The sequence below is a fragment of the Salvelinus alpinus genome, chromosome 17, assembly GCF_045679555.1.
Source record: "Salvelinus alpinus chromosome 17, SLU_Salpinus.1, whole genome shotgun sequence".
In the NCBI taxonomy this organism is placed as follows: domain Eukaryota; kingdom Metazoa; phylum Chordata; class Actinopteri; order Salmoniformes; family Salmonidae; genus Salvelinus; species Salvelinus alpinus.
Genome location: NC_092102.1, coordinates 19,706,775 through 19,732,233, shown reverse-complemented (window position 1 = coordinate 19,732,233; position 25,459 = coordinate 19,706,775). Strand labels below are relative to the sequence as shown.

The 25,459-nt window shown below is 43.2% G+C and overlaps 2 protein-coding genes across 4 annotated transcripts in view; both read right to left on the bottom strand.

Moving 5' to 3' along the window:
• Window positions 1–602: 602 nt before the first annotated feature.
• LOC139542396 (citrate synthase, mitochondrial-like) lies at window positions 603–13,425 on the bottom strand. The gene is made up of 11 exons (XM_071347789.1): window positions 13,260–13,425; window positions 10,800–10,847; window positions 10,374–10,481; window positions 8,983–9,048; window positions 8,460–8,591; window positions 7,768–7,956; window positions 6,929–7,131; window positions 5,049–5,178; window positions 4,721–4,822; window positions 4,262–4,471; window positions 603–4,009 (listed from the first exon to the last, which is right to left on the bottom strand). Exons 1-11 carry the CDS (start codon window positions 13,314–13,316, stop codon window positions 3,836–3,838), a joined length of 1,419 nt encoding a protein of 472 aa, XP_071203890.1. The 5' UTR covers window positions 13,317–13,425; the 3' UTR covers window positions 603–3,835.
• A 531-nt stretch (window positions 13,426–13,956) lies between these two features.
• The window catches only part of LOC139542395 (inactive dipeptidyl peptidase 10-like), a 39,340-nt gene continuing 27,837 nt past the window's right edge, over window positions 13,957–25,459 (bottom strand). For all 3 annotated transcript variants that reach the window (XM_071347786.1, XM_071347787.1, XM_071347788.1), the window contains 10 exons: window positions 24,597–24,715; window positions 24,449–24,496; window positions 24,143–24,241; window positions 19,530–19,596; window positions 19,035–19,229; window positions 18,878–18,932; window positions 18,630–18,729; window positions 18,478–18,536; window positions 15,252–15,324; window positions 13,957–15,106 (listed from right to left, as the gene is read on the bottom strand). In XM_071347786.1, coding sequence (XP_071203887.1) covers window positions 14,883–15,106; window positions 15,252–15,324; window positions 18,478–18,536; window positions 18,630–18,729; window positions 18,878–18,932; window positions 19,035–19,229; window positions 19,530–19,596; window positions 24,143–24,241; window positions 24,449–24,496; window positions 24,597–24,715 — 1,039 coding nt within the window. In that variant the 3' untranslated portion in view covers window positions 13,957–14,882. The remainder of the gene's footprint in view (window positions 15,107–15,251; window positions 15,325–18,477; window positions 18,537–18,629; window positions 18,730–18,877; window positions 18,933–19,034; window positions 19,230–19,529; window positions 19,597–24,142; window positions 24,242–24,448; window positions 24,497–24,596; window positions 24,716–25,459) is intronic.

The window sequence follows — 25,459 nt, the reverse complement described above, 5'->3', positions numbered from 1 at the left end:
TCCCATAAACCACCATATCCATGACACTCATATCACAAAATAAGAAAAACAATTACTTGCATATTGCATGATACTTTACCTAACCAGAACAATATCAATTGATTGTTGAGGACATAAAGCTGACTAAAAGCCCCACTTCCTTGTTAATCATTCAGCTATCTAGCCTTGTATACGGAAACAGGTTTGGCCTGGTGCAGAGCCTCATGACTACAATTGGGCCTTATGCAACAGCGGTTAAGACTAATTGGTTGTTTCAGTGTGTGTAACATTATCCTCTGGCTGGTCTCATGACTGCAGTTCTTCACAGAGCCAGAAACAACAGGCAGAGCTGAGACTTGCTGAGCAGATTTGACACGGCCCTTATGGTAAACTGGCTGACTGTGTGTACTTTTACATGCACAGTATATTCCTTAATTTCAACACCAAGAAATCCTAGACTATCAAAATCCTATCATGTACAGTCATCCAGGACATTGAGACAGGAGGCCGATCTGCCAGGAATAGATTACTAGTGACTTTGGAATTTTCCATCTGTTATTGAATAAAGCTAGTCAATTTCCAACCTCTTTACACACCACAAGTAACAAACACATGACACCAAGTGTTATTAAAATCATTTATTGGTTTTCCATTTTTGTTCTACTAAGCTCCTTTCTCCCATTTGACCTATCCAGCCCCATCCCGCTATAGTTTCCCAAATGCATCCAACTTCAATGGCTCTTCCCTGGTTTCACATCTCCTACACCTGCTTTGATCAGAAACAACCAGATGTTCCACAAGACTAAGAAAAAAAACAGAAAAATGTGAAACCCAAGAGACAAAAGCAAGGCATATAAACTTGAAGTAAAAGTCAAATATTGATAATTTTGTTTTTCAAGTGAGCAGGGTCCCACTGATGCCACACAATGGAGTGTTGATAATCCTATATTAAAGCAGACAAGGAAAGCTGCTATGGGCCTCGGACCAACTGCTGCTATGGCCTGAGAGCAAGCTTGAATCAGTCAAAGCAAACATCCACTTGGCAGCAGAAGAAGCCCATTAAAATGGGCAATAGATTTATTTACAAGACAGCCAGAGTACGTACATCACCTTCATTGTAAGAGTAACTTTCAAAACATGTCAAACTGAAATATGGTGATGAGTGAGGTTGGTTGGAAGTCACACAGCTGTATGACTGAGCAATATGGTTGCGTAGAGCTCATACATTCAAGCTATACATATATTTATAACTATATACACAAAGTATAAATAAAACTACAAATGATGTACCCACTATAGGATTATCCTCTCTATACATTACATGGTTATTCAGTAAACACCCAAAACCTCTAATAAAAAGGACAAAATCAAATAGGGCTTTTCCTATTTCTAAGAATAAGAGATTCCAAACTGGCAAGCGCTCATTTTGGAGTAGCAGCTCAAATCACTGAAGCACTCTGGGGCATAATTAACAACATACACCAAAATTAGACAGGACCACAACAGATAAAAATCCCTTCTTGGCTGCATACTTATGTTCAAGCACATACTAAAAGCAGAACGCCATGTCCTTCTCTCAATCCTTCAAATATATAAGTCTACGCCTTTGCAATCAGGCCTTTGGGTACTCCAGGCTACAACCAAAGGTCTTCGATCATATGCTCCTACCTACACATATCAATCCTACATTTCAAAAGATGCCCAGACAGAAAATGAAAGGAAAGAATGTAAAACAAGTTGAATGACAATGAAAAAAAGAAAAAGTTATTTTGATCAGAGGTGTGTTCAAGGTTAAATCCATTGAAGTCAGGGAATCTGGTGAGACAAAAAGATTTAAAGGGGCAGTATATATATATTTTTTTTTACTAATTTGCATTCTTCCTTTGATATATTGAACATCTTCAATAGAAGTTAGATACTTTTACAAGGAAGAACCTTTTTCCTTTACTGGAGTGTAGCTACTGCTAGAGTATAGTCAGGGAGAAATTGCATAGAGAAACGTGGTGAGGGTTTCAGGCAACAACAAAAATATATTTCCCTGTTGGTTTAGATTAAGCAAGACTTTCCAGACAATATTGAAGCTTCAGCAAACATCAGCAGGAAAATGTGACTCAAATTAGAAGTTACTTGCAACGTTACTAAGTTAGTAAAAATGTTTGATGTCAAACTACCACTCAAGTTAAATATAGATGTAAGACATACTCAAGTGAAATCTCAATTGATGACCATTTGTGATTACTCTAATTACCCACATAAAATTACATTTTTTATGTAGCCTGGAAATCAAACTGCTCAGAGTGAAACAATGGTAAAACAGAGCCATCAGTTTGGATTGCATACTACTTTTTAAGCCCCTTGACATCTTACATCAGTTGGTGCAGCCCAGTCCTCACAGGCACATGGGGAGGCTGATGAGATGCCAGCAGACTGCATTGGCCTACTGTACTGTAAGTGGCTTGAGTCTGAGGAACAGAGGTAGGTGGAAACTAATACCGAGGTGGGGCAGTCCAGGCCACATTACCAGAGGCATGGTGTTAGAGAACACTGGAAATAAATTGAAGTTGTAATTTCTAGGCAGGTGAAGTGTATACATGAGTACCTACCTAACACAGTCTCACACTAAATCAGGGCCATGCACAGACCTTTCAGGGGGCAAGTGCCCCCCCTCCCCCAAAAAACAACTCATAATTCACATTTTAAAATTCTGAACATACCAACTGCCTCTGTAGTGAACATTTGACAAAATCTGAACATAGACATACATTTTTGCAACAACACACTCGCTCATCACATATTGTAAGGAAGCTAGTTAGAGTGCCTCCTAAAGACATGATTGACATGGGGAAAAGAGGGTGAGCTGTCAGCAGATCATTGATTGACCTGTTAGTTAGCTCCATTGTTTAATGATTGCGATTTATCTTCAATGCTCTTAAATTATAACGTAATATTAATTATCTTCTAACTCAAGATATATGGCTGGCTAGTGGCTTTTGTGGATATTTTTGTATATGGTGATTAGCTAGCGTCTAGACTGCCTGTGTTGCTGCCGACTGAGGAAGGGATGGAGTTGGGTCGGAGCAAGGGTCGTTGATGCAACCGTTCCGCTCCGTCTTTTTGCCTCTCTCTGCTGCACGTATCAGCCAACCAGACCAAATACTGATGATGTTAATCAAAATGCTATGCTGCTGCGGTAGTACTGTTGACATTTACACACACTCGACCGGTGGCCACATTTCAAGCCATGCATGTTTGGAGACCAGCATACGCAATCTCAGTACAGGGCAGTCTGGGATAAAGGTGCAACCTGGCGCGCGCAAGCTCTATACAGGGCAGACCATCAGGGGCAACCAACGGACGGGGTGGGTGAACTTGACAACATCACACCGACTTGCGGGCAATGGGTTCAGAACAATAAAACTTCATACAAAAAATTATAACTATACCACAACCCAAAAGGGCACTTGGCGAGTGGGAGGGCCAAGGGACAGGAGCTGGGCATAGGTTGACTTCTATCTGTGCACGTGCCTGCGCTAAATCATGTAAATATTAAAAAGCCCTTTTTGGATTAATAAAAAAAATTTTTTTACTGTCTCTTTGAATCCATGGGGATGGGGTGAGGTCAGCTTTAATTTGAAATACGCCATGCAAGTGACGCGACAAGTAGCCTTGTAGTTTTTTAAAACTTTTCTAGGCTTTTTGAATGGTCTTCAACTGAGCAAAAATGTAGCGCAATGGTGGTTTTAATGAATTTGATGATATAATCTTGAAGCCCATTCAAAAGACCAGGGACATGAACACGGAAGTATGATGTAGGAACGCGTCACTTGCATACGGTATTTCCTCCCCCTCATCTTCTTCAGCCGGACTTATTGGCCCCCACCAGGGTCATGAGTCCGTCTGTGCTCATGGACTTGGGGCGCTCCAGAGGGAAGCCCAGGGCTCGGCTCCAGATAAGTTGGGCCAGCACACCCAGGGCTCGGGACACACCAAACAGCACAGTGTAGTAGTTCATCTCTGTCATCCCATAGTACTGTAGCGGAGAAGGAGAGAGGTCAGGGAGAGGTCAAATGTTTGTTGCAGAGGTCAGTAATGATTGAAAGGCTGAACTCACAGGTGCTAATATGTGCTGTGATGCTTTTGATTGAAACACACCTGACTAACACTGACCAGTCAAAAAGCCCACTTACCAATTCAAGGTGGTCCAAAAAAACTGATCTGTATTACATGACAATATCTGCAGTACAATAGGACATTGTTAAGGAGAACACCTCATCTCTCTTACCTGCAGCAACACTCCACTGTGGGCGTCGACATTGGGCCAGGGGTTCTTGGCCTTGCCCTGCTCCAGCAGTACTGGGGGCACAATCTTGTAGAGCTGGTGCACCAGTTTGAACATGGGGTCATTGGGCAGGTGCTTGAAGGCAAACTCCTGCTGGCATTGGTACCTGGGGTCAGTCTTCCTCAGGACAGCATGCCCATAGCCTGGCACCACCTATGGGGGTGAGAGAGGGTGTGAGGGGTGATTAGCAAGGTTTACCCTTCTCTCCGGGTTAACTGGTTCTTAACGCAAGGGATGTTTGAAACCGAGAAGCACAACATGGGATTACTTCTTGCAAATACTTTATGGAACTGAAAACCACGCTAGTGATGCCATATGGCCTCATAAGGCTGTTATGGTCACTGGTGGGTAAGGCAATATGTGTCATAGTAGTGAAGCTAGATGTTTTGAGCCATCTCTTACCCTGCCAGACTTGAGTGTGTTCCAGATGTAATCCCTCATCTTCTCATCAGACACCTCCCCTCCCATCTCCTTCTGCAGGGCCGTCAGCCACACCAGCACCTCCTACAGGGCACACAGAGAAACTCATCAGAAACATACTCTAATAACCTCAACAAGGCTAAAACAGAAATACTATTATAACGCCACTCAGTGACTGCTGTTGTGCTTATGATGTTTATAAGGATCATGTCTATCCATCTATCCACTCATGACTCCAAGAGAGAGCAGGTCAGTGAGTCAAGAGGATGTAAATTCTAGTGGCACAGAGCAGAGGACAGGATTGACAGACCTGGTTGGCCAGTCCATGCAGAGGTCCAGCCAGCCCGTTCAGAGCAGCACTGAAGGAGAGGTAAGGGTCAGAGAGAGCACTGCCCACCAGGTGACTGGTGTGGGCACTGACGTTTCCTCCCTCGTGGTCACTAAAACAGGAACCCCAGAGACAGTTGGTTACTATGTTAGTCATCACAAAATTGGAATTGACAGTAAATTATTACTAACGTTTATACAGACCTATATTCAAATACAGATTTATCCAAGACACAATTTTTTATTGTGTAACAAAGAATTGTTGTCCTGTCAAGTGCAATATATGAACACTAGAGGGCAGAAAACATACATTTGAGGGTTTCACAATTCCCTATCCTTCAATGTCAGAATTTAATAGACAAAATGGCTGCCCCCCCAAAGGTTAAATAAATCAATGACATAATGGTTAATAATAATATGAATACATGGGTTTTGTATAGCGCGTTTCAATGACCAGGGCCTGAAACTAACTTTTTGGTCCACCAACCACTGTGGCAGGTTTTTGTTGCCAAAAATGACTGACTCCTCCCCCCCTACTAGCACTGACCTTGCTGAAAGCTACCTTATTGTGGAAAAATGTACTTACTATGAATCAGATATGTGGTTGTCCCACCCAGCTTTCTTAAGGTGATTGCACTAACTGTACGTCCCTCTGGATAAGAGTGTCTTCTAAAATGACTAAAATATACATTTAATAAGACAAAAATGTTAATCTGCCCCTTTAAGGGTGGGGGTTACCGTGGCAACTGGAGCCACTTGAAGCTCTATCATAGTCCCAACACATGTATGCTTACCCACAGCAGTGTTCTAGAATATTGGACCGTTGGCATTCATACCTTTCGAATTCTCAGCACAGCTCGAGTCATTTCTCCAACCGTCACATTGAAATTCGGTTTTTGTTATTATTATTCGTTTTTTTTTATCCTCTTATGTTTGTTGTGTAGTAAATATATCTGTTTTGATTTTCATTGTCTTAATTACTTTTTCCTGTGAAGCACATTGTGTAGCATTCCCTGTCTGAAATGTGCTGTATAAATGAAGCTTGATTTGAAATGAGGACGCGTACCAGAGACATGCTGGTTGGGAATTGTGGGGAGGTAAGCAGTCGGGCTGTGTCCCACCGCTGATGGTGGTCTCAGAGCCGCGTATCTACAGCACGTCACAATGGGGTGCTGGATTATCGCATCCTAGTGTCTGTGGACTATGATTTAAACTCGAGTTGTCTGTCACAGCGTGCCTCTGAGATAATCTGACTAGTAGCCGATGCGTCTTCGCTAGCAGTTGAAGCAAACTCAAACATTGTTTTGTTCACAAGCGAGGTTGTTTTTCAATGTAAATAGCCGAGAAACACTCCCTTTAGTAGACTTTAGTAAATTAGACCAACTTTTATGCCTGTGAAAAGCTCTTCTAAAAACTTATCTTCAGTGCGCACAGCTTCCCAACCAGGCAGTGTTGCTGCGTGAAGTGGGATATACATAATAGGATTCGTAGTTCTTTGTGTGATTAGCTGCCAGCCATGAAACAAAAGGACAAACACTTTGAAAACAGCTGAATGAGCTCATACTTAACTTCTAACTATATTATTACGTGAACCGCTTCACTGTGGAACCCTGAGCACACCACCCTCCAACATGGCTGGTGAAATAGACATCTTACCCGTCAATGCCAAAATCTACCCGCATTTGGCGGGTGTTCATTTTTGGCCCTGTCAATGGCCCAAATACACCTAGATGGTAATAATGGTTGAAATGTACATCCTTAAGACTGGTTTCCCAGACAGTTTCAACCTAGTCCTGAAAAAAAATGACCTAATTAAAATGGAAATTCTTCAGCTTAATCTGAAACTGGCCCATAGTACAATACCTGTGGATGGTAAGGTAGAGCCTCATTAGTTCAGTGAACTCAGCAGAGTCGCTGTAGCCCAGCATGTTGGCGAAGTTAGCGGACCAGTCCAGGTTGGAGTCGATGGCGCCAATGCTGCTGCCCTCACGGTACAGGTTACGGTAGATCTTAGCAGCAACACACGGCAACTTGGCAATCAAGTCCATGGAGTCCTCATAGATGAACTGGAAGAGTAGGGTAGGTAGTTTAATCAACAGTCAGTAGACTATCTCCCACAGGATCTAACTGAACGACATGATAAATCCCACAATTACCCCTGCAAGTGTAGTTCATTTTCTGTTGACGTTTCGGTCTGTGAGCTTTTTCTAGACTGTCTGTCGAATTCTGGGGATGTAATTCCTTGCACCCCGCAAGAAATGGTGTTGATTTATTTTAGCCTATCTTATTCTAACCAGGAAGTCGAGGAAAATATGAATATGCTCTTTTTCAAGGGAGACCTGGTGTGCATGTTAACATTTATCATTAAAGAATGAACAGACACTTGAAAAGCACTTTAGTGAGGATGACTCATCCATCCAGCATCACCCTCTGCTTTAATGTATTTACCCACACCTGACTGTACTGCATTGTAGTGTAATGAATGCAAACCTGGGTTTTAAAATTGTATTTTACATTTTTCAAGTACTTTGATCGTCGGCTTTAGCCCGCCTGGAGGGCCAGATGTGCGAAGTTTACACCTTCGGGACTATTCTGTTATGCATTTTGCCAGGCAAGCTCAATCAAAACACAGATAAAGTATTTGAAAGATTTCAAATACTAGGTCTGTGAAGATTCTGTGTGTGTGTGTGTGTGTGACTCACCTCCCAGTACTTGGCCTTGTTGACGCCCTCAGAGTAGGCCCGGGCAAAGCTGCTCTCGCTGTTCAGAGCTGTGATGGCAGCGCTGAACTGGGACATGGGGTGCAGGTTGGTGGGGAAGTTATCTAGCATGGTGACCACATGGGAGGGGAGTGCTGCACGCTTAGCCCATTCTTTGGACAACCAGCTCACCTGAAAAGATGGGATGCAAATAGGATTGGCGAGTTCAAATAGGGACAATAAAAATGCCACAAGTCAGAACAGAAATGTTCTTTAATCCCAAACACTATAAATCCCCGCCACTTGGCTATGGTTGTAGAACTTCAATGTGAGTCATCAGGAACAAAAAGTTAAACTCGATTGTTGCCATGCCTTCCTCATAAACCATAAAATAACTTGCTTGTAGTATGTAATAACATAGGAAATTCCTCTAGCTGAGACATATGAGGGTCAAATTAGACCTCGAGGTGGCTTCAAGACAGTGCTGCAGCAAACACTACTTCTGCTAGTTTTTCTGAATACACTTCTCAGTTTCATTATAAGGAAGCAAATTTTAAAAAGTTGATTGGTCATCTTTGTATATATATATATATATATATATATATATATATATATATATATTCTATTTTTTTTTTACTTGAGCAGACAATCCTCCCATTCTAACCCTAGCTCATCCAGTGTTAGCCCCTTCTCACCTGTTCCTCTGTGGGGACCTGTCCTGTGACCAGCAGCCAAAAGAGGCCCTCAGGCAGTGGCTCCTGACCTCCTGGAGCCTTGGGCAACAGCTGCTGACACTCCGGAATGCTGTAGCCCCGGAAACGGATTCCCTAAAGAAAGGATCAGGACATACAATGAGTCATGCTTAATATAGTCATCATATATGGCAAATGAGCGTAGTCTAAAATGATGGCACAACAAACCACAACAAAGGGGCAGTAGTTACTGCAAATACAGCTTTATCAACAGAATTATTTGGAATATCTTAACATTCTAGGACTCTTAACTGCCACCAGCTGAGGTTACTGGAGGACCAGTGAGATAACACTTCCATTGACACCGATTTATTTTACAATTCAATGCATGTAATCAGAAGCAATTTAGATAAGTGCCTATATGGCTTATACACAAAGGTCAACGGTGCTCAGCGTCAACACTTCAATCATTCTGTGGGTGTTACTGTTTAATGGATTGTGTGTGTTGTGAGGACAGGAAACACACCTCATCAGGATCCAGCACTGAGGTCTCGTACACCAGACCCTTCATGCCCCTCATCCCTCCATAGACCTGTAAAACAACACACAAACACAAATTACATTCTGTACAGAAAGCTCAATTAAGGCTAGACTGATTTGCTTTTTGACCAGTCCAGAAATAGCACGTGTCTCTAAAATCAAATGTGTAAGGAATCAGATGAACCATGACCCTAATCGTTCTGCATTCTTCAAAGCCATAATAAGGGTGAAGAGGTCATGTGAATGATAAACATGTCTGGATGACACAGGCAAAGCAGAGGTGTGTGTGACCCTGGAGTGAGCCTGCTGTGATAAATGGTGTGTGAGGCAAGAGCTGTGACTCAGCTATGACTGTGCTCAGCTGGCAGGGAACTGGCTTAGACATGTGACATCACATGACCTCTAGTATGCTAAAAGGGAGATGGCTGAGGGGCAACATCAGACCCAATCTGGTGGAATTTAGAAAAAGGTTTTACCATGGTTTCTCTGATCTGTATGTGGTTTATTTCTACATCAAAAGCCTTTCTGATTCTCTTGTATGGTTTTACCAACATCAGGTTCTGAGTTACTGAATATGGGTGTCGTGGCTGAATCAGAATTAGTTAGGTAACATATATAAATAAGATGTTTTAGATATCTTTATGCTTGTCATTAGAATGTCTTCTTTTTGGACTATACTGTTGGCAGTTGCATTTTCCCTTCTCACCTAGGGCTTAGTCACTTGGGGCCCAGAGAGGGGAGAGGTCAGGCTTGTCTTCATATGTCAATGTATCTGTTAAACCATGTGATGCTATGAAGAATATCAGAAGGGGAGGAGGCGGCTTGGAAAAGTGTCTGGAACCATTATACCACCTCTTCTGATGTTGAACTTATCTTTCATAGTATATGACCTAGAGGTTCACTCCCCTTAGTGAGCTTCTCCAGGAGTGGGGAGAAGAGGGGGTGTATTTGAGATGGGAGTATCTAGAATTGACAATTCTATATGCCATTGGATGAGGTAATGTTTTGGTACCAAGCACAAGATTGAAACCTCATCTTAGGAGACCAAACTGAACAATAATTTATAGCTAATGCTATCTAGCTATGGGATACTCCTCTTTCAAGTAAAAGGTTATTTGTAATGTTCCTAAGATCTGTTATTCGTCATGCGAGTTCAGAGGGGTGTGTCTTGGCTATAAATGATACTAAGAATTGTTTTGTAAGGACTCTCAGAGAATTCATTTATAGACACTGAATTGATCTGAGAGTCAAAAAGGGCTATGGTGAAGCTCATATATAATTAAAGATGGACTTTATAATATAACTCTGACTTGTGTGTGGTTGGCTCTCATTATTGAGTAATACAGGAAATGACCACGACATGGGTTAGTTACTTACCATATCAACAGTGATCAATCCAATGTTGGTTTTTCCATACTGCTGTTTGAAGCTCTTGATCCTACTTTGTTCTTTTGGAATAAGCTCTGTTAGAACATCCTTTAGATTCTGCAAAAACACAGACATGTCTCACTAAAAGCTCAGTCAAATCACATCAATTCAAAAACAGCCTATATAAAAGACAACTACAGAGAACCTAGTGAACCTCTGTGTTAGTCAAACAAACATTAGATCCAAAACATTCACTTGAAAGACACTGGCTTATAAAGTTATCCGCATGGTACATAATGGCAGAGAGAACAGAGGGAAACCATCTCTTTTTGTCAACCCATATTAAAACAGATTAACATCATGCTTTACTAACAATGATGACAATAAAGGGCAAATTGATGAGTTCTCTTGAAGAGGTAGTCTGATAGTACTTACTGTTGAGGAGCTGGCATGTCTGGACGCCACAAGGATGCAGGTGGCATTCTGCAGAGGAAAATGGAAGTATCAGAAAACATCAGCCTGAGTGTATATGGTCAAAAACCAGAGTTGTCTGCTTTCAAATTTCCAAACTCTAATACCTGCATCTACTAAAACTAGGCCTAATTGAATCATTGAGCTGACAGTATCATAAAATCCTGATTGCTTGCTGCTCCTCAGTTAGCCTATATCCCGAGTGGCGCAGCGGTCTAAAGCACTGCATCGCAGTGCTGGAGGCGTCACTACAAACACCCTGGTTCGAATCCAGGCTGTATCACAACCGGAAGTGATTGGGAGTCCCATAGTGTGGCGCACAATTGGCCCAGCGTCGTCCGGATTTGGCCGGTGTAGGCCGTCATTGTAACTAAGAATTTGTTCTTAACTGACTTGCCTCGTTAAATACAAAAAAGAAGGGTTCTCCAACTGTTGTACCACAGGCAGAATTTGGGCCACAAGTTATTTTATTTCCCCCCCCCCCCCCCCCCCCAAGTTCATATTTTTATTGTTGGACGTAAAAACACCTGCAAAACATCCCCAAGCAATTTTAATTTGGGAAATCTGTTACAAAGTATTCCCACGCATAATAGAGAGATATGCAATTATGTTCCGGCCCCCTGACCATCCGCTTGAGAACAAAAATAATAAATCGGCCCGCCACTGAATGTAGTTGATGAGCCCTGGCCTAGATATCCAACTCCAGAGCAGTGCCATTCCTGGATTATTGATAGGGCAATCAACATCATTACTGATTTAACATCAACTGTGGCTTTACGCAAAGACTTCAGCTACAATCCAACATCAACCATAGAAAAATCTAAAAGAGTGGAGTATCTGAGAAGGACTGCTCTGTATGCAAGCCATCTGACCCACTGTCTGTGCTGAAGGAAGCAAGCAGGACCTGCCTTTTTAAATAGTAGCACAATCATGGATGACAGTCAGGAGGACAAGGAATCCTTGGCAGAGAACACACAAAAAGAGATTGGAGAAGGGATAAGAGGACCGTCTGGCAGAACTGAAATAGACAAGGTATTCAACAGGCTAGCCAACAAACCTTTACAAGACAACGCTGACAAAGGAACTAGGAAGAAATGCAACCAAGTTTCTGAATGGGCAAGCACTGTCTTAAATCACTATACATATGTCTAATTACAACATCTAACATTTGAAGTGGTCTGCTTTAATGGATGATGTATTCCCTTGGATAGGCCTACTGGGAGGCATCCTGAAATATACTACAAATTCCCTCAAATGACAGTCCCTGAACATCAAATTCTAGCTGATATAATGGCGTAGGGTTCTGGTAAAACAAAGACATTTCACAGATTCCTAACTGCAATGCTCAGATAATTGACAAGTAATTTCCACTCTGTACAAAGTAGAGAGAAACAAAATCCTGAGGCATCATCTCTGTCTGACGAGTTGAAGGTGCACAGTCCAAAGAAGGTGGCACAAAGAAGATGATTATTGTGATGTGTCAGCTGTCTTGGCAATAGAAAGATCTGGGCAGGTGGCTAATTGATTAAGCAGTACTGTAGGTTACAATCTGACGCCTAACCAGGAAGGTAGCAGTGGCACCCAGGAATCAATACGGACCTCTGTGAAACAGACACAAGACAGAATTCTAATCAATGCGTGTTCTTAAGCGTGACACAGGCATAGACCTATTACATAATTGGATAGCTAAATTAAAGGGACACTTCGGGATTTTGGCCATGAGGCCATTTATCTACTTCCCCAGAGTCGGATGAACTCGTGGAAACCATTTGTACCATTCTTGCTACATAGCTAGCAAGATGGAGAGACTTAGCAACAATACAACACCTGGAAATGAACAAACCTAGATAGTTGCTGTTGTGTTGGGTAATAGGTATGAATGGACATGTTAGCGCTGAAGGTCAAATGAGGGGAATAAGAAGATTTGGATGTTTATGTTAACTAGCCAGCCAATTAACTTGCCACTGCTGGCAGTAATAGTAGCTAGCTATAAGAAATATTACAGATTTTGGATTATTCAAGCATGCAGTTCAACTTAATTCCATGTGAGAGGATAGATACCCAACTGTCAAACATGACCCTCCTCTGGCTATCTAATCGTAGCTAACTAGCATGTGCCATCTCCTGTGTCAACTGACTAGCTCGCAGTTAACCTTAACAAACTGACGAAACGCGCCAGTGCCAACACAAAAATCGTTAACAAGAAAGAGGACCATCGTTGCTAAGCACCAAAACTATGTGGCGATGTGTAGCCACTACTAGCGTACATGAATGTTCTTGAAAATAACCAACATTTTTCCTGGCGAAAATGTAACTGTTAGCTAGCTAACGTTAGTTGTAGTTGAATTGCGAGCAAACTACTATAGTTACAGCTAACACTGACGCGTCCACTCTACTTGGGATATGTTCTTTGCCTCGACTTACCTTTGAATTAAGGAGTCTTGGCGCTAGCCTGCTGATACCTGTAGTCAGAAAGGACATGGTGTCTGTGGAGAAAATATAATTTATTGTATTTCTGAAAGTCGCTGGTTGAAGGTGCCCCTACAGAAAAAGCACTACTGAAGGTTGAAGATGGATTGGGGCCCGCATGTAGGCGTATCGTTGATTGGATGGTGGTTGTAGCGAAATGTAACCTGATTGGTCAGTTGAGACTCGTGTGTCTCTATCAATCGAAACGATTGGCTAAGGCAGACGGAAACTGGGGTATGTTTAAGAACACGTTTCCGTTTCAGTCTGTCACACAATTTAAATTAATTTAGTCAGAGTAAAACCAAAGATTGTAGAGAAACTCTGTGGTAAAACTGTCATTCAAGTATGGTCAGGGGATGTTTCTGGACAGGACCATATAAACTCCAGGTGTAGATCTGAATGAATTGGATACATATCAGCAATATGGGGAAAATACACAGCCATATTCTTGCCAAATCTATCGGTTACGTCTGTTGGGGTCTAGGGAGAGTAGGGTAAAAGCACCTGGCACCAACGAGACAGTTTCAAGAAATTCTGTGTGACACAACAGACAGTTCACTATTTCAAACCTGGTACTTTGGCTGAGGCTCCACTTGTCCTCTCCAAAGCAGTCAGTGATGGGGAGCTTTTCCAGGAAACTCACTAAACAATATTGCAAACAAGGACTTGATTCTTTATTGTAAGGGTTTAGTCAAACAAAAAAAAGGGAACATTTCAAGTCAGGCATTCAATTGCAAACAGACTACATGCAGTGCACCATGGATGTTTCATGGCTTTGATTGGGAGGTGTTAAACATTTGCAGTACACAATACAATGAACAACAAAGTATACATGACTATCAAATTAAATAAAGAAAAACATAACTAACTAATGAAATAGACGTCCAAGAAATGTGCTTTTATCAAGTTATATTTTGTTGGGTTTGTTCATTCTGATTGTATCCATCCAAAGTTACCAAATACAACATGGAACTGTTGAAAAGAATCATGCAAAAAGCATGGGAAATACAAAGTCTATAACATCTGCAAGATTGGATACATCTCAGAATTTGCATGGTGAATGAATAGGCTTGTAAACATATCATGTATTTGGCACATTTAGAGTGACAGTAGGCCCCTTCTGTATATGCATTACATAACAGAATAACAGGCTGATTTTAACTGTAATACATTGAACCAAATTAGGATCTGCAGGATAACAAAACATAAAAGAATGGTAAACCACTTTACTTCATGCAGCCATTACGACATGCATGTTTAGACTATTTTGTAAACAATATGTAGAATCAACATTAAGACCTGGCCACGGTCACTTCTTTGATAATGGATCAACACAATGTAAACAATCAGCGCAGACTCAATTCAAACAGCACAAACAAAATAAATGCTATATTCCCAAAGTTACTCATAAGTGGTACAGTAGGCTCGGCTTTGATCTGATATTCTTGGTCCATCGCCACTCCGGTGTTCTTGCTGTGGGAAGAGACTAGTGTCTAGTAGTAGTCTGACCTGGGGTAATGCATAGGAGAGTAGTCCTCACTTCTCAGTATGTCTCTTCAGTACCAGAGGTGGGAGTCCTTAGTTGTCCTCCTCATCCTCATCTGGCTCCTCTATGGAGGCCAGGAGGGGGTTGTGTTTCAGGCAGGTCTGGAGGTAGTGCACCAGGGTCTGTTGAAAATGCTGGATGCTACGCTGCTCTCTCAGGGTGTGGCCCTCGTCTGGGTACAGCTGTAAGGAGTAGTTGGCCTCTACCTTCACCAGACGGCTCAGGAGCTCCGCACTGTGCTGGAAGTGAACCCGTGCTGCATGCCCAAAGCCAAACAAACAAACACACGAGGCAAAATAACACAAATGATCAAGTAAGCATTCAGGTATTCATCATTAGAATTTAATATTTCTGAAAAAACATGGACAAATGTAGATGTTAAAAGCAAAGCAAAGTCTCACCGTCTGCAGTCCCATGTAGTAAGAGGAAGTTCTCATCTTTAAGCTTGTGAACATCTTCCAATACAGAGGCCGTCTGAGGGGTCACAACAGAGACAGGAAGGACATTATAACATATAATAGATATCATAACAGAGGGCCGAACACACCCCCATTCACATCGACGGGGCTGTAGTGGAGCGGGTAGAGAGTTTCAAGTTCCTTGGTGTCCACATCACCAACAAACTATCATGGTCCAAACACACCAAGAAAGTCATGAAGAGGGCGCGACAGCACCTTTTCCCCCTCAACAGATTGAAAAAGATTTGGCATGGGTTCCCAGATCCTTGAAAAATTCTACAGCTGCACCATCAAGAGCATCCTGACCGGTTGCATCACTGCCTGGTATGGCAACTGCTCGGCATCCGACCCTAAGACGCGACAGAGAGTAGTGCGTACTGCCCAGGACATCACTGGGGCCAAACGTCCTGCCATCTAGGACCTAAATACTAGGCGGTGTCAGAGGAAGGCCAAAAACATTGTCAAAGACTCCAGTCACCCAAGTCTTAGACTGGCAAGCGGTACTCAAGCTCCAAGTCTAGGTCCAAAAGGCTGCTTAACAGCTTCTACCCCCAAGCAATAAGACTGCTGAATGAGATAGGGTGCAGGCCAGGCAGCAGGTAGTTAGCCAGCCTGCCAGCTTAGTGGAGTCTATCACTAGCACAGTCAGTGTAGTCAGCTCAGTTATCCCCATTGTCTGTGCCTCAATCTAGGTTGGGCAAAACTAAACATGGCGGTGTTCGCTCAAGCAATCTCACTGGAATAAAGACCTCCTCCATTCCTGCCATTTATGAAAGAGATTGTGATATCTCACATCTCAAAATAGGGCTTCTTAATGTTAGATCCCTCACTTCCAAGGCAGTTACAGTCAATTAACTAATCACTGATCATAATCTCGATGTGATTGACCTGACTGAAACATGGCTTAAACCTGATGAATTTACTGTGTTAAAAGAGGCCTCTCCTCCTGGTTACACTAGTGACCATGTCCCCTGCATATCCCCCAAAGGTGGAGGTGTTGCTAACATTTACGATAGTAAATTTCAATTTACCAACAGAAAATTACTGCATTTTTGTCATTTGAGCTTCTAGTCATGAAATTTATGCAGCCTACTCAATCACTTTTTATAGCTACTGTTTACAGGCCTCCTGGGCCTTATACAACGTTCCTCACTGAGTTCCCTGAATTCCTATCGGACCTTGTAGTCATGGCAGATAATATAACAATTTTTGGTGACTTTAATATTCACATGGAAAAGTCCACAAACCCACTCCAAAAAGCTTTCGGAGCCATCATCGACTCAGTGGGTTTTGTCCAACATGTCTCCGGAACTACTCACTGCAAAATGCTAGCCAAAATGGATCATATTACTCCAGTGCTAGCCTCTCTACACTGGCATCCTGTTAAGGCTAGGGCTGATTTCAAGGTTTTACTGCTAACCTACAAAGCATTACATGGGCTTGCTCCTACCCATCTCTCCGATTTGGTCCTGCCGTACATACCTACACGTACGCTACGGTCCCAAGATGCAGGCATCCTTACTGTCCCTAGAATTTCTAAGCAAACAGTTGGAGGCAGGGCTTTCTCCTATAGAGCTCAAATTTTATGGAATGGTCTGCCTATCCATGTGAGAGACGCAAACTCGGTCTCAACCTTTAAGTCTTTATTGAAGACTCATCTCTTCAGTAGGTCCTATGATTGAGTGTAGTCTGGCCCAGGGGTGTGAAGGTGAACGGAAAGACACTGGAGCGACGAACCGCCGTTGCTGTCTCTGCTGTCTTATCCGGTGTCCTGTGTGAATTTAAGTATGCTCCATCTAACTCTTTCTCTCTTTCTCTCTTTTCTCTTGAAGGACCTGAGCCCTAGGACCATGCCTCAGGACTACCTGGCCTGATGACTCCTTGCTGTCCCCAGTCCACCTGCTATCCCGAGTCCACCCCAGTCCAGCTGCTGCTGCTCCAGTTTCAACTGTTCTGCCTGTGGCTATGGAACCCTGACCTGTTCACCGGGCGTGCTACCTTGTCCCGGACCTGCTGTTTTCAACTCTCTCTCTATACCGCACCTGCTGTCTCTAACTCTGAATGATTGGCTATGAAAAGCCAACTGACATTTACTCCTGAGGTGCTGACCTGTTGCACCCTCGACAACCACTGTGATTATTATTATTTGACCCTGCTGGTCATCTATGAACGTTTGAACATCTTGGCCATGTACTCTTATAATCTCCACCCGGCACAGCCAGAAGAGGACTGGCCACCCCTCCGAGCCTGGTTCCTCTCTATGTTTCTTCCTAGGTTCCTGCCTTTCTAGGGAGTTTTTCCTAGCCACTGTGCTTCTACATCTGCATTGCTTGATGTTTGGGGTTTTAGGCTGGGTTTCTGTATAGCACTTTGTGACATCGGCTGATGTAAAAAGGGCTTTATAAATACATTTGATTGACTGATTGATTGAACAATTAATCAAATGGCCACCCGAACTACTTGCATTGACACCCCCCCCTTTGTTATTTTGTTATTTTTATTTATTTATTTAAAAAGGCAAGTCAGTTTAGAACAAATTCTTATTTACAATGACGGCCTAACCCGGCCAAGCCTTAACCCGGATGACGCTGGGCAAATTGTGCGCCGCCCTATGGGACTCCCAATCACAGCCGTTTGTGATACAGCCTGGAATCAAACCAGGCTCTGTACTGACGCCTCTAGCACTGAGATGCAGTACCTTAGACCGCTGCGCCACTCGGGAGCCCCCAGCAGTGTAAAAACTTGGGAGTTTTTACACTGCTGATACTCGCTGTTTATTATCTATGCATAGTCACTTTACCCCTACCTACATGTACAAATTACCTCGACTAACCTGTACCCCTGCACATTGACTCGGTACCGGTACCCCCTGTACATAGCCTCATCATTGTTATTTTATTGTGTTACTTTTTATTTAGTAAATATTTTCTTAACTCTATTTTCTTAAAACTGCATTGTTGGTTAAGGGTTTGTAAGTAAGGTTGTGATTGGGAGTCCCGTGATTGGGAGTCCCATAGGGCGGCGCAAAATTGGCCCAGCCCTGTCCAGGTTTGGCCGGGGTAGGCCGTCATTGTAAATAAGAATTTGTTCTGAACTGACTTGCCTAGTTAAATAAAGGTAAAATGTTATTTAATAAAAAGTAAGCATATTGTGTAAAGATGATTCTCACCAAGTATGTGTGCTCCTCCTTAGCTGGGGGACCTAGATACCTCTCTGAAAAGGCAGCACCTATAAATGGTAGAACAATTGTGCTAAGAATTAATGGCTGTTCTGTGCTAGTAAGTTTGACACTATTGTAATAATGATATGGTCTTCACTCACTGTAGAGTTTGAAGTCTGTTATGGGAGCAACAGCGACTGCACATTTAAACAGCTGGTCAGTTGCAGCTAGCATCTTGAGGGATAAATAACCACCAAATGCCTGCAGAGAATAACATGAGCAACATAAAATAAAAATACTTATGATTTATGCTTTTGCAACATTATGTACAGTATATGGAACTGATGTGTGCATCTGGTCAGATGACCAGATAATATTGTTTAAATGTTTTCTTAGTAAACAAAGTAACCTTGCCATACAGGGCAATCCGCCGATCATCAATGTAAGGCAATTGCATCAACCACCTGTGGGGGCCAAACAAAATACATCATAGTTAATATATACATTATGTAACCATTTTTTGTATATATAATCATGGCCCATAACATTGTAGGTTGGAAACTAACTCCACGACTCCTAGTTGATCTTTGACTCTGAGGGAGCTGAGCTTGCGGGGATCCACACTACTGATCTTCTGCCCCCAGCCGACGCCACTCCTTCCATCCACCCAGGCTAAGGCCACGTCATGAGTACTAGCGAGCACCTCAGGCCATCCCATAGCAAACTCCTCCGTCACCGACTGACTGCCTGGAACTCCATCCCTGTGTGACAACAAGAGGAACAGGGTGAGCTGGTTTGGACAAAAATGTCAATTTGGAAGGACTGAGCAAAGGGCAGGGGTTAGAGATTGTAAATGGGATGTGGAAGCCAAACAAGTGAATTAGTGGTTTAGCCTGTTGGTCAACAATGGGGAAATCAATGTCTGTTCAAATGTACGTAATAGGCCGTAAAACTGTAAAAGTGAATCCTTGATATTGGCTCATGTTATGAGGCTTAATACAATGTCGTTAGCATGTTATAACACCATTGATGAGCTTAATTTATAATGCATACTAACTTACACAATGATGAGGAGAGGGAGCAGCTTGGCCTCATATCTCTGGGGCAAAGACAGCTTCAGGTGCAGATCTAAATGAAAACAAATAAAGGTGGGCCCACACTCAGTCTCAGCTGAGATATACTATATATACATACGCTACCGTTCAACAGCTTGGGGTATTAGAAATGTCCTTGTTATTGAACAAAAATCCCCCAAAAATCCCATTAAAATAACATCAATTTATCAGAAATACAGTATAGACATTGTTAATGTTGTAAATGACTATTGTAGCTGGAATTTTATTTATGGAATATCTACAAAGGCAATCAGAGGTCTTTATCAGAAACCCTCACTCCTGTGTTCTAATGGCATGTTGTGTTAGCTAATCCAAGTTTATCATTTTAAAAGGCTAAGGCACAACTGAGCATGAGGACAAGTACATTAGAGTGTCTAATTTGAGAAACAGACACCTCACATGTCCTCAACTGGCAGCTTCATTAAATAGTACCCTGAATAGTCTGGGTAGCCAGTTTGACTAGATGTTCAGGAGTCTTATGGCTTGGTGGTAGAAGCTGTTTAGAAGCCTCTTGGACCTAGACTTGGCGCTCCGGTACCGCTTGCCGTGTGGTAGCAGAGAGAACAGTCTATGACTAGGGTGGCTGGAGTCTTTGACAATTTTCAGGGCCTTTCTCTGACACCGCCTGGTATAGAGGTCCTGGATGGCCGGAAGCTTGGACCCAGTGATGTACTGGGCCGTTCGCACTACCCTCTGTAGTGCCTCCACTGCAGCCCCGTCGATGAGAATGGGGGCATACTCGGTCCTCTTTTTCCTGTAGTCCACAATCATCTCCTTTGTCTTGATCACGTTGAAGGGTAGGTTGTTGTCCTGGCACCACACGGTCAGGTCTCTGACCTCCTCCCTATAGGCTGTCTCGTTGTTGTCGGTGATCAGGCCTACAACTGTTGTGTCATCGTCAAATTTAATGATGGTGTTGGAGTCGTGCCTGGCCATGCAGTCATGAGTGAACAGGGAGTACAGGAGGGGGCTGAGCACGCACTCTTGAGGGGCCCCTGTGTTGAGGATCAGCGTGGCGGATGTGTTGTTACCTACCCTTACCATCTGGGGGCGGCCCGTCAGGAAGTCCAGAATTCAGTTGCAGAGGGAGGTGTTTAGTCCCAGGGTCCTTAGCGTATTGATGAGCTTTAAGGGCACTATGGTGTTGAATGCTAAACTGTAGTCAATGAATAGCATTCTCACATAGGTGTTCCTTTTGTCCAGGTGGGAAATGGCAGTGTGGAGTGCATAGAGACGGCATCATCTGCGGATCTGTTGGGGCGGTATGCAAGTTTGAGTGGGTCTAGGGTTTCTGGGACAATGGTGTTGATGTGAGCCATGACCAACCTTTCAAAGCACTTCATGGCTACAGACGTGAGTGCTACGGGTCGGTAGTCATTTAGGCAAGTTACCTTAGTGTTCTTGGGCACAGGCACTATGGTGGTCTGCTTAAAACATGTTGGCATTACAGACTCGGACAGGGAGAGGTTGAAAATGTCAGTGAAGACACTTGCTAGTTGGTCAGCGCATGCTCACAGTACACGTCCTGGTAATCCGTCTGACCCTGCGGCCTTGTGAATGTTGACCTGTCTAAAGGTCTTACTCACATCGGCTGCGGAGTGCGTGATCACAGAGTCTTCCAGTACAGCTGGTGCTCTCATGCATGTTTCAGTGTTATTTGCCTCAAAGCGAGCATAGAAGTAGTTTAACTCGTCCGGTAGGCTCGTGTCACTAGGCAGCTCTTGGCTGTGCTTCCCTTTGTAGTTTGTAATTGTTTGCAGGCCCTGCCACATCCGACGAGCGTCAGAGCCGGTGTAGTACGACTTGATCTTAGTCCTGCATTGAAGCTTTCCCTGTTTGATGGTTCGTCGGAGGGCATAGCGGGATTTCTTATAAGCGTCCGGGTTAGAGTCCCGCTCCTTCAAAGTGGCAGCTCTAGCCTTTAGCTCAGTGCGGATGCTGCCTGTAATCCATGGTTTTTGCTTGGGGTATGTACGTACAGTCACAGTGGGCACGACGTCATCAATGCATTTATTGATGAAGTCAATGACAGATGTGGTGTACTCCTCAATGCCATTGGAGGTATCCCGGAACATATTCCAGTCTGTGCTAGCAAAACAGTCCTCTAGCTTAGCATCTGCTTCATCTGCTTGAGTTTTTGCTGGTGAGCAGGAATTAGGAGGATAGAACTATGGTCAGATTTGCCAAATGGAGGGCGAGGGGGAGCTTTGTATGCGTCTCTGTGTGTGGAGTACAGGTGGTCCAGAGTTATTTTCCCTGTGGTTGCACATTTAACATGTTGATAGAAATTAGGTAAAACTGATTTAAGTTTCCCTGCATTAAAGTCCCCGGCTACTAGGAGCACCGCCTCTGGGTGAGCGTTTTCTTGTTTGCTTATGGAGGAATACAGCTCATTCAATGCTATCTTGGTGCCAGCCTCTGACTGTGGTGGTATGAAAACAGCTACAAAGAATATAGATGAAAACTCTCTCGGCAGGTAATGTGGTCTGCAGCTTATCATGAGAAACTCTACCTCAGGCGAGCAATGGCTCAAGACAACCTTAGATATCATGCACCAGCTGTTGTTTACAAAAATACATAGACCGCCGCCCCTGGTCTTACCAGACGCCGCTGTTCTATCCTGCCGGTACATTGTATAACCAGCCAGCTGTATGAGTCACGCTTCACCATCTGGCAGTCCGACGAACTAATCTGGGTTAGGCGAATGCCAGGAGAACGCTACCTGCCCCAATACTTAGTGCCAACTGTAAAGTTGGGTGGAGGAGGAATAACGGTCTGTGGCTGTTTTTCATGATTCGGGCTAGGCCCCTTAGTTTCAGTGAAGGGAAATCTTAACGCTACAGCATTCAATGAGATTCTAGAAAATTCTGTGTTTCCAACATTGTGGCAACAGTTTGGGGAAAGCCCTTTCCTGTTCCGCATGACAATGTCCCTGTGCACAAAGCGAGGTCCATACAGAAATGGTTTGTCGAGATCAGTGTGGAAAAACTTGACTGGCATGCACAAAGCCCTGACTTCAACCTCATTGATCATCTTTGGGATGAAATGGAATGCTGACTGCGAGCCAGGCCTAATCGCCCAACATCAGTGCCCAAACTCACTAATGCTCTTGGTGGCTGAATGGAAGCAATGTTCCAACATCTAGTAAAAGCCTTCCCTGATGAGTGGAACCTGTTATAGCAGCAAAGGGGGGACCAACTCAATATTAATGCCCATGATTTTGGAATGAGATGTTTGACAAACAGGTGTCCACATACTTTTGGTCAAGTAGTGTAAACAGAGATATATGTTCAAACTTCATCTAATACCCAGGGCGTTTATTTGCTTCAATCACTGAACACAACTGGTGCTTATTAGAGACAGGCTTCTATTTGTGCATCTATTAATGCACAAAGCTTTTGCTCAATAAAAGGTTGAAAAGACTACTACACTGTTTACTGTGACCAGTATGACCAGTATAAACATCATAACAAACCCATAGCAGTCGCAGATCAGACTTCGCAAAGGCTGCCCGTCATTCACCCCCGATTTCATGTTTCCGCACCACACTTTCACTTGTTGCACCTTGTTGTGCCTTGTACCTCCTGTAGTTGCAGCAAGATCACAGCAGATAGACTTCAGTATTCAATGCTTGTCCTGGTCCCCAGGATGTCAGGAGATGCCTTCAATACCATCCACTAGGGGCATCCACTATTACTTTATTTTTAACCATCAAATTCTTTTCTGTTTTAGCAACATTAACCCTTACCTACTTTCACTTCACCCATATACATTTATTCCCACACTGCTGTTTCATCCATGGCAATGATGTTGCTCTCCTTTATCTTATTTTGTCAAATGTTTATGGTACTCGTAAACAATTCATTTATAGACGCAGCTTTTATTTGCTGAAATGTGTGCTGATGCCCGACATCAGCACACTATTCAAGACTCAGAGTTTAATTGAAGTTTTACGGTACACTGTAGCAGAGCTCATCAGTATTCTCCCCCTGAAATCTGTGTGCGCTAAACTAAAGCACCAGTAAATGAACACCCCTGAGTCATGTGCGTCATTGTAACAATGAGTTAGTTCATTGAGTATGTGTACAGTGCACACACCCACACACACACAAAAAGCACACATACACACACACACACACACAAATCCACACATCCGCACACACACACACACACACACACACACACACACACACACACACACACACACACACACACACACACACACACACACACACACACACACACACACACACACACACACACACACACACACACACACACACACACACACACACACACACACACAGTCCTCCCCGCAAAGGGAGAGCATGAATCAGGCTCTTGCTCCCATGGAGCTCTAATCAGCTAATTAAAGAAAGTATTTTCTTGATGGGCATGCTTCTATATTTGGCTTGTTATTTAGAGGCCTGATATAACTGGAACCAGTCTGTTCTGTGACCATTTGAACCCAAAACAGTCTCTGTTTTGTTATGTCAGTTAATGTGAATGATCATTTTAGACTCTGTGACTATGGGCCCAGAGTGATATCACATGCTTACCGTGGTTGTCTGCTGTGAGGGTCTTGAAGACAGTCTCTGGGAGTCTCTTCCCATATAGGGCCTCAGAGAGAGGAGTGTTGTCCTCCAGAACTACGTATCCTAAAGGAGATCATACAAACATATAGTGACATTTATACAGCCTATTCACAGCTACTCCCCCCTACCCAGTTTCTGAAACTGCTTTAAATTGCTCACTACCAGTTATGTTTGTTTGTACATACTGCCCTCTACTGGCCACTGTCAAAAGTGTCTGATGGTAGAAAAAGTGGAGCAGGCTAGTCAGAGAAACCAGAGTGTATAACTCACTGGAGGGGTCCTTAGTGCTGTGAACTGTCACCTTGGGGACTCCGGGGCCTGGAGAAACAAGGATCAAAGACAAAGAAAAGGAAAACGTACATATTTGATTATCCTTGATTCAAGCAGGAAGATGTGCTTGTGTGTGTGGGGCACCTACCTAGACAATAAAGTGTGAAATATGTCTGATTGGGGCTGAACTCTGCTTTGAAAAAGCTGCAACCTTCTAGAAGGTAGCAGGTCAGACACTGGCGTTGAAAGATCCCTTCGAGGTCCACACTGAGAAAGAGGAAGACAACAGAGTGACGAAATACCTTAAAGAACTAATGGATCTGAAACTATTCAGCTGTCCCAATCAATATCTAATTAAGGTTGTAAATTACACCTTAATTAAACAATAATACAATGATAGAAATGCTAAAATGAATTACTGAGTTGACTTCTCAAGCAAGAATACGACTGACTTCTCAAACAAGAATACAACTCTTCCAAGGTTGAAAATAAACGCAACTTTTTTAATAAAAACTCTATCTCAGACCTCTCAATAACTATCTCTCTCCAAGGGTACCAAAAAATAATGCATACACCTTCCCCAGAAAACCCACTTTAAACCAGATACCTTTCTCTCCCTCTGCTCTATCATCTAGCGAGGCCCAAAGCAGAGTAATAAAAAAACTATATATAACATATAAGGTGAATGGACCTGGGGAGCTGAGCACATTAATCACAGGTTGTGGATCAGTCTTTACGTGTGCGTCCCAAATGGCACCCTATTCCCGATACAGCGCACTACTTTTGACCAAGGCCCATAGGACTCTGGTCAAAAGTAGTGCACTATATAGGGAATAAGGAGCCATTTGGGACGTGGTCTTTACGTCCTGGTGACGCAGTCTTTACGTCCTGGTGACGCATTCTCTACCACAGCACCATCCCATCCACTGAGTTGGCTTGGTCTCCTCTCTGATAAATGTGTTAGGTGGGCAGTCTGCCTAAAGCGCACTGGAGAGGAATGGCTTCAGCTGC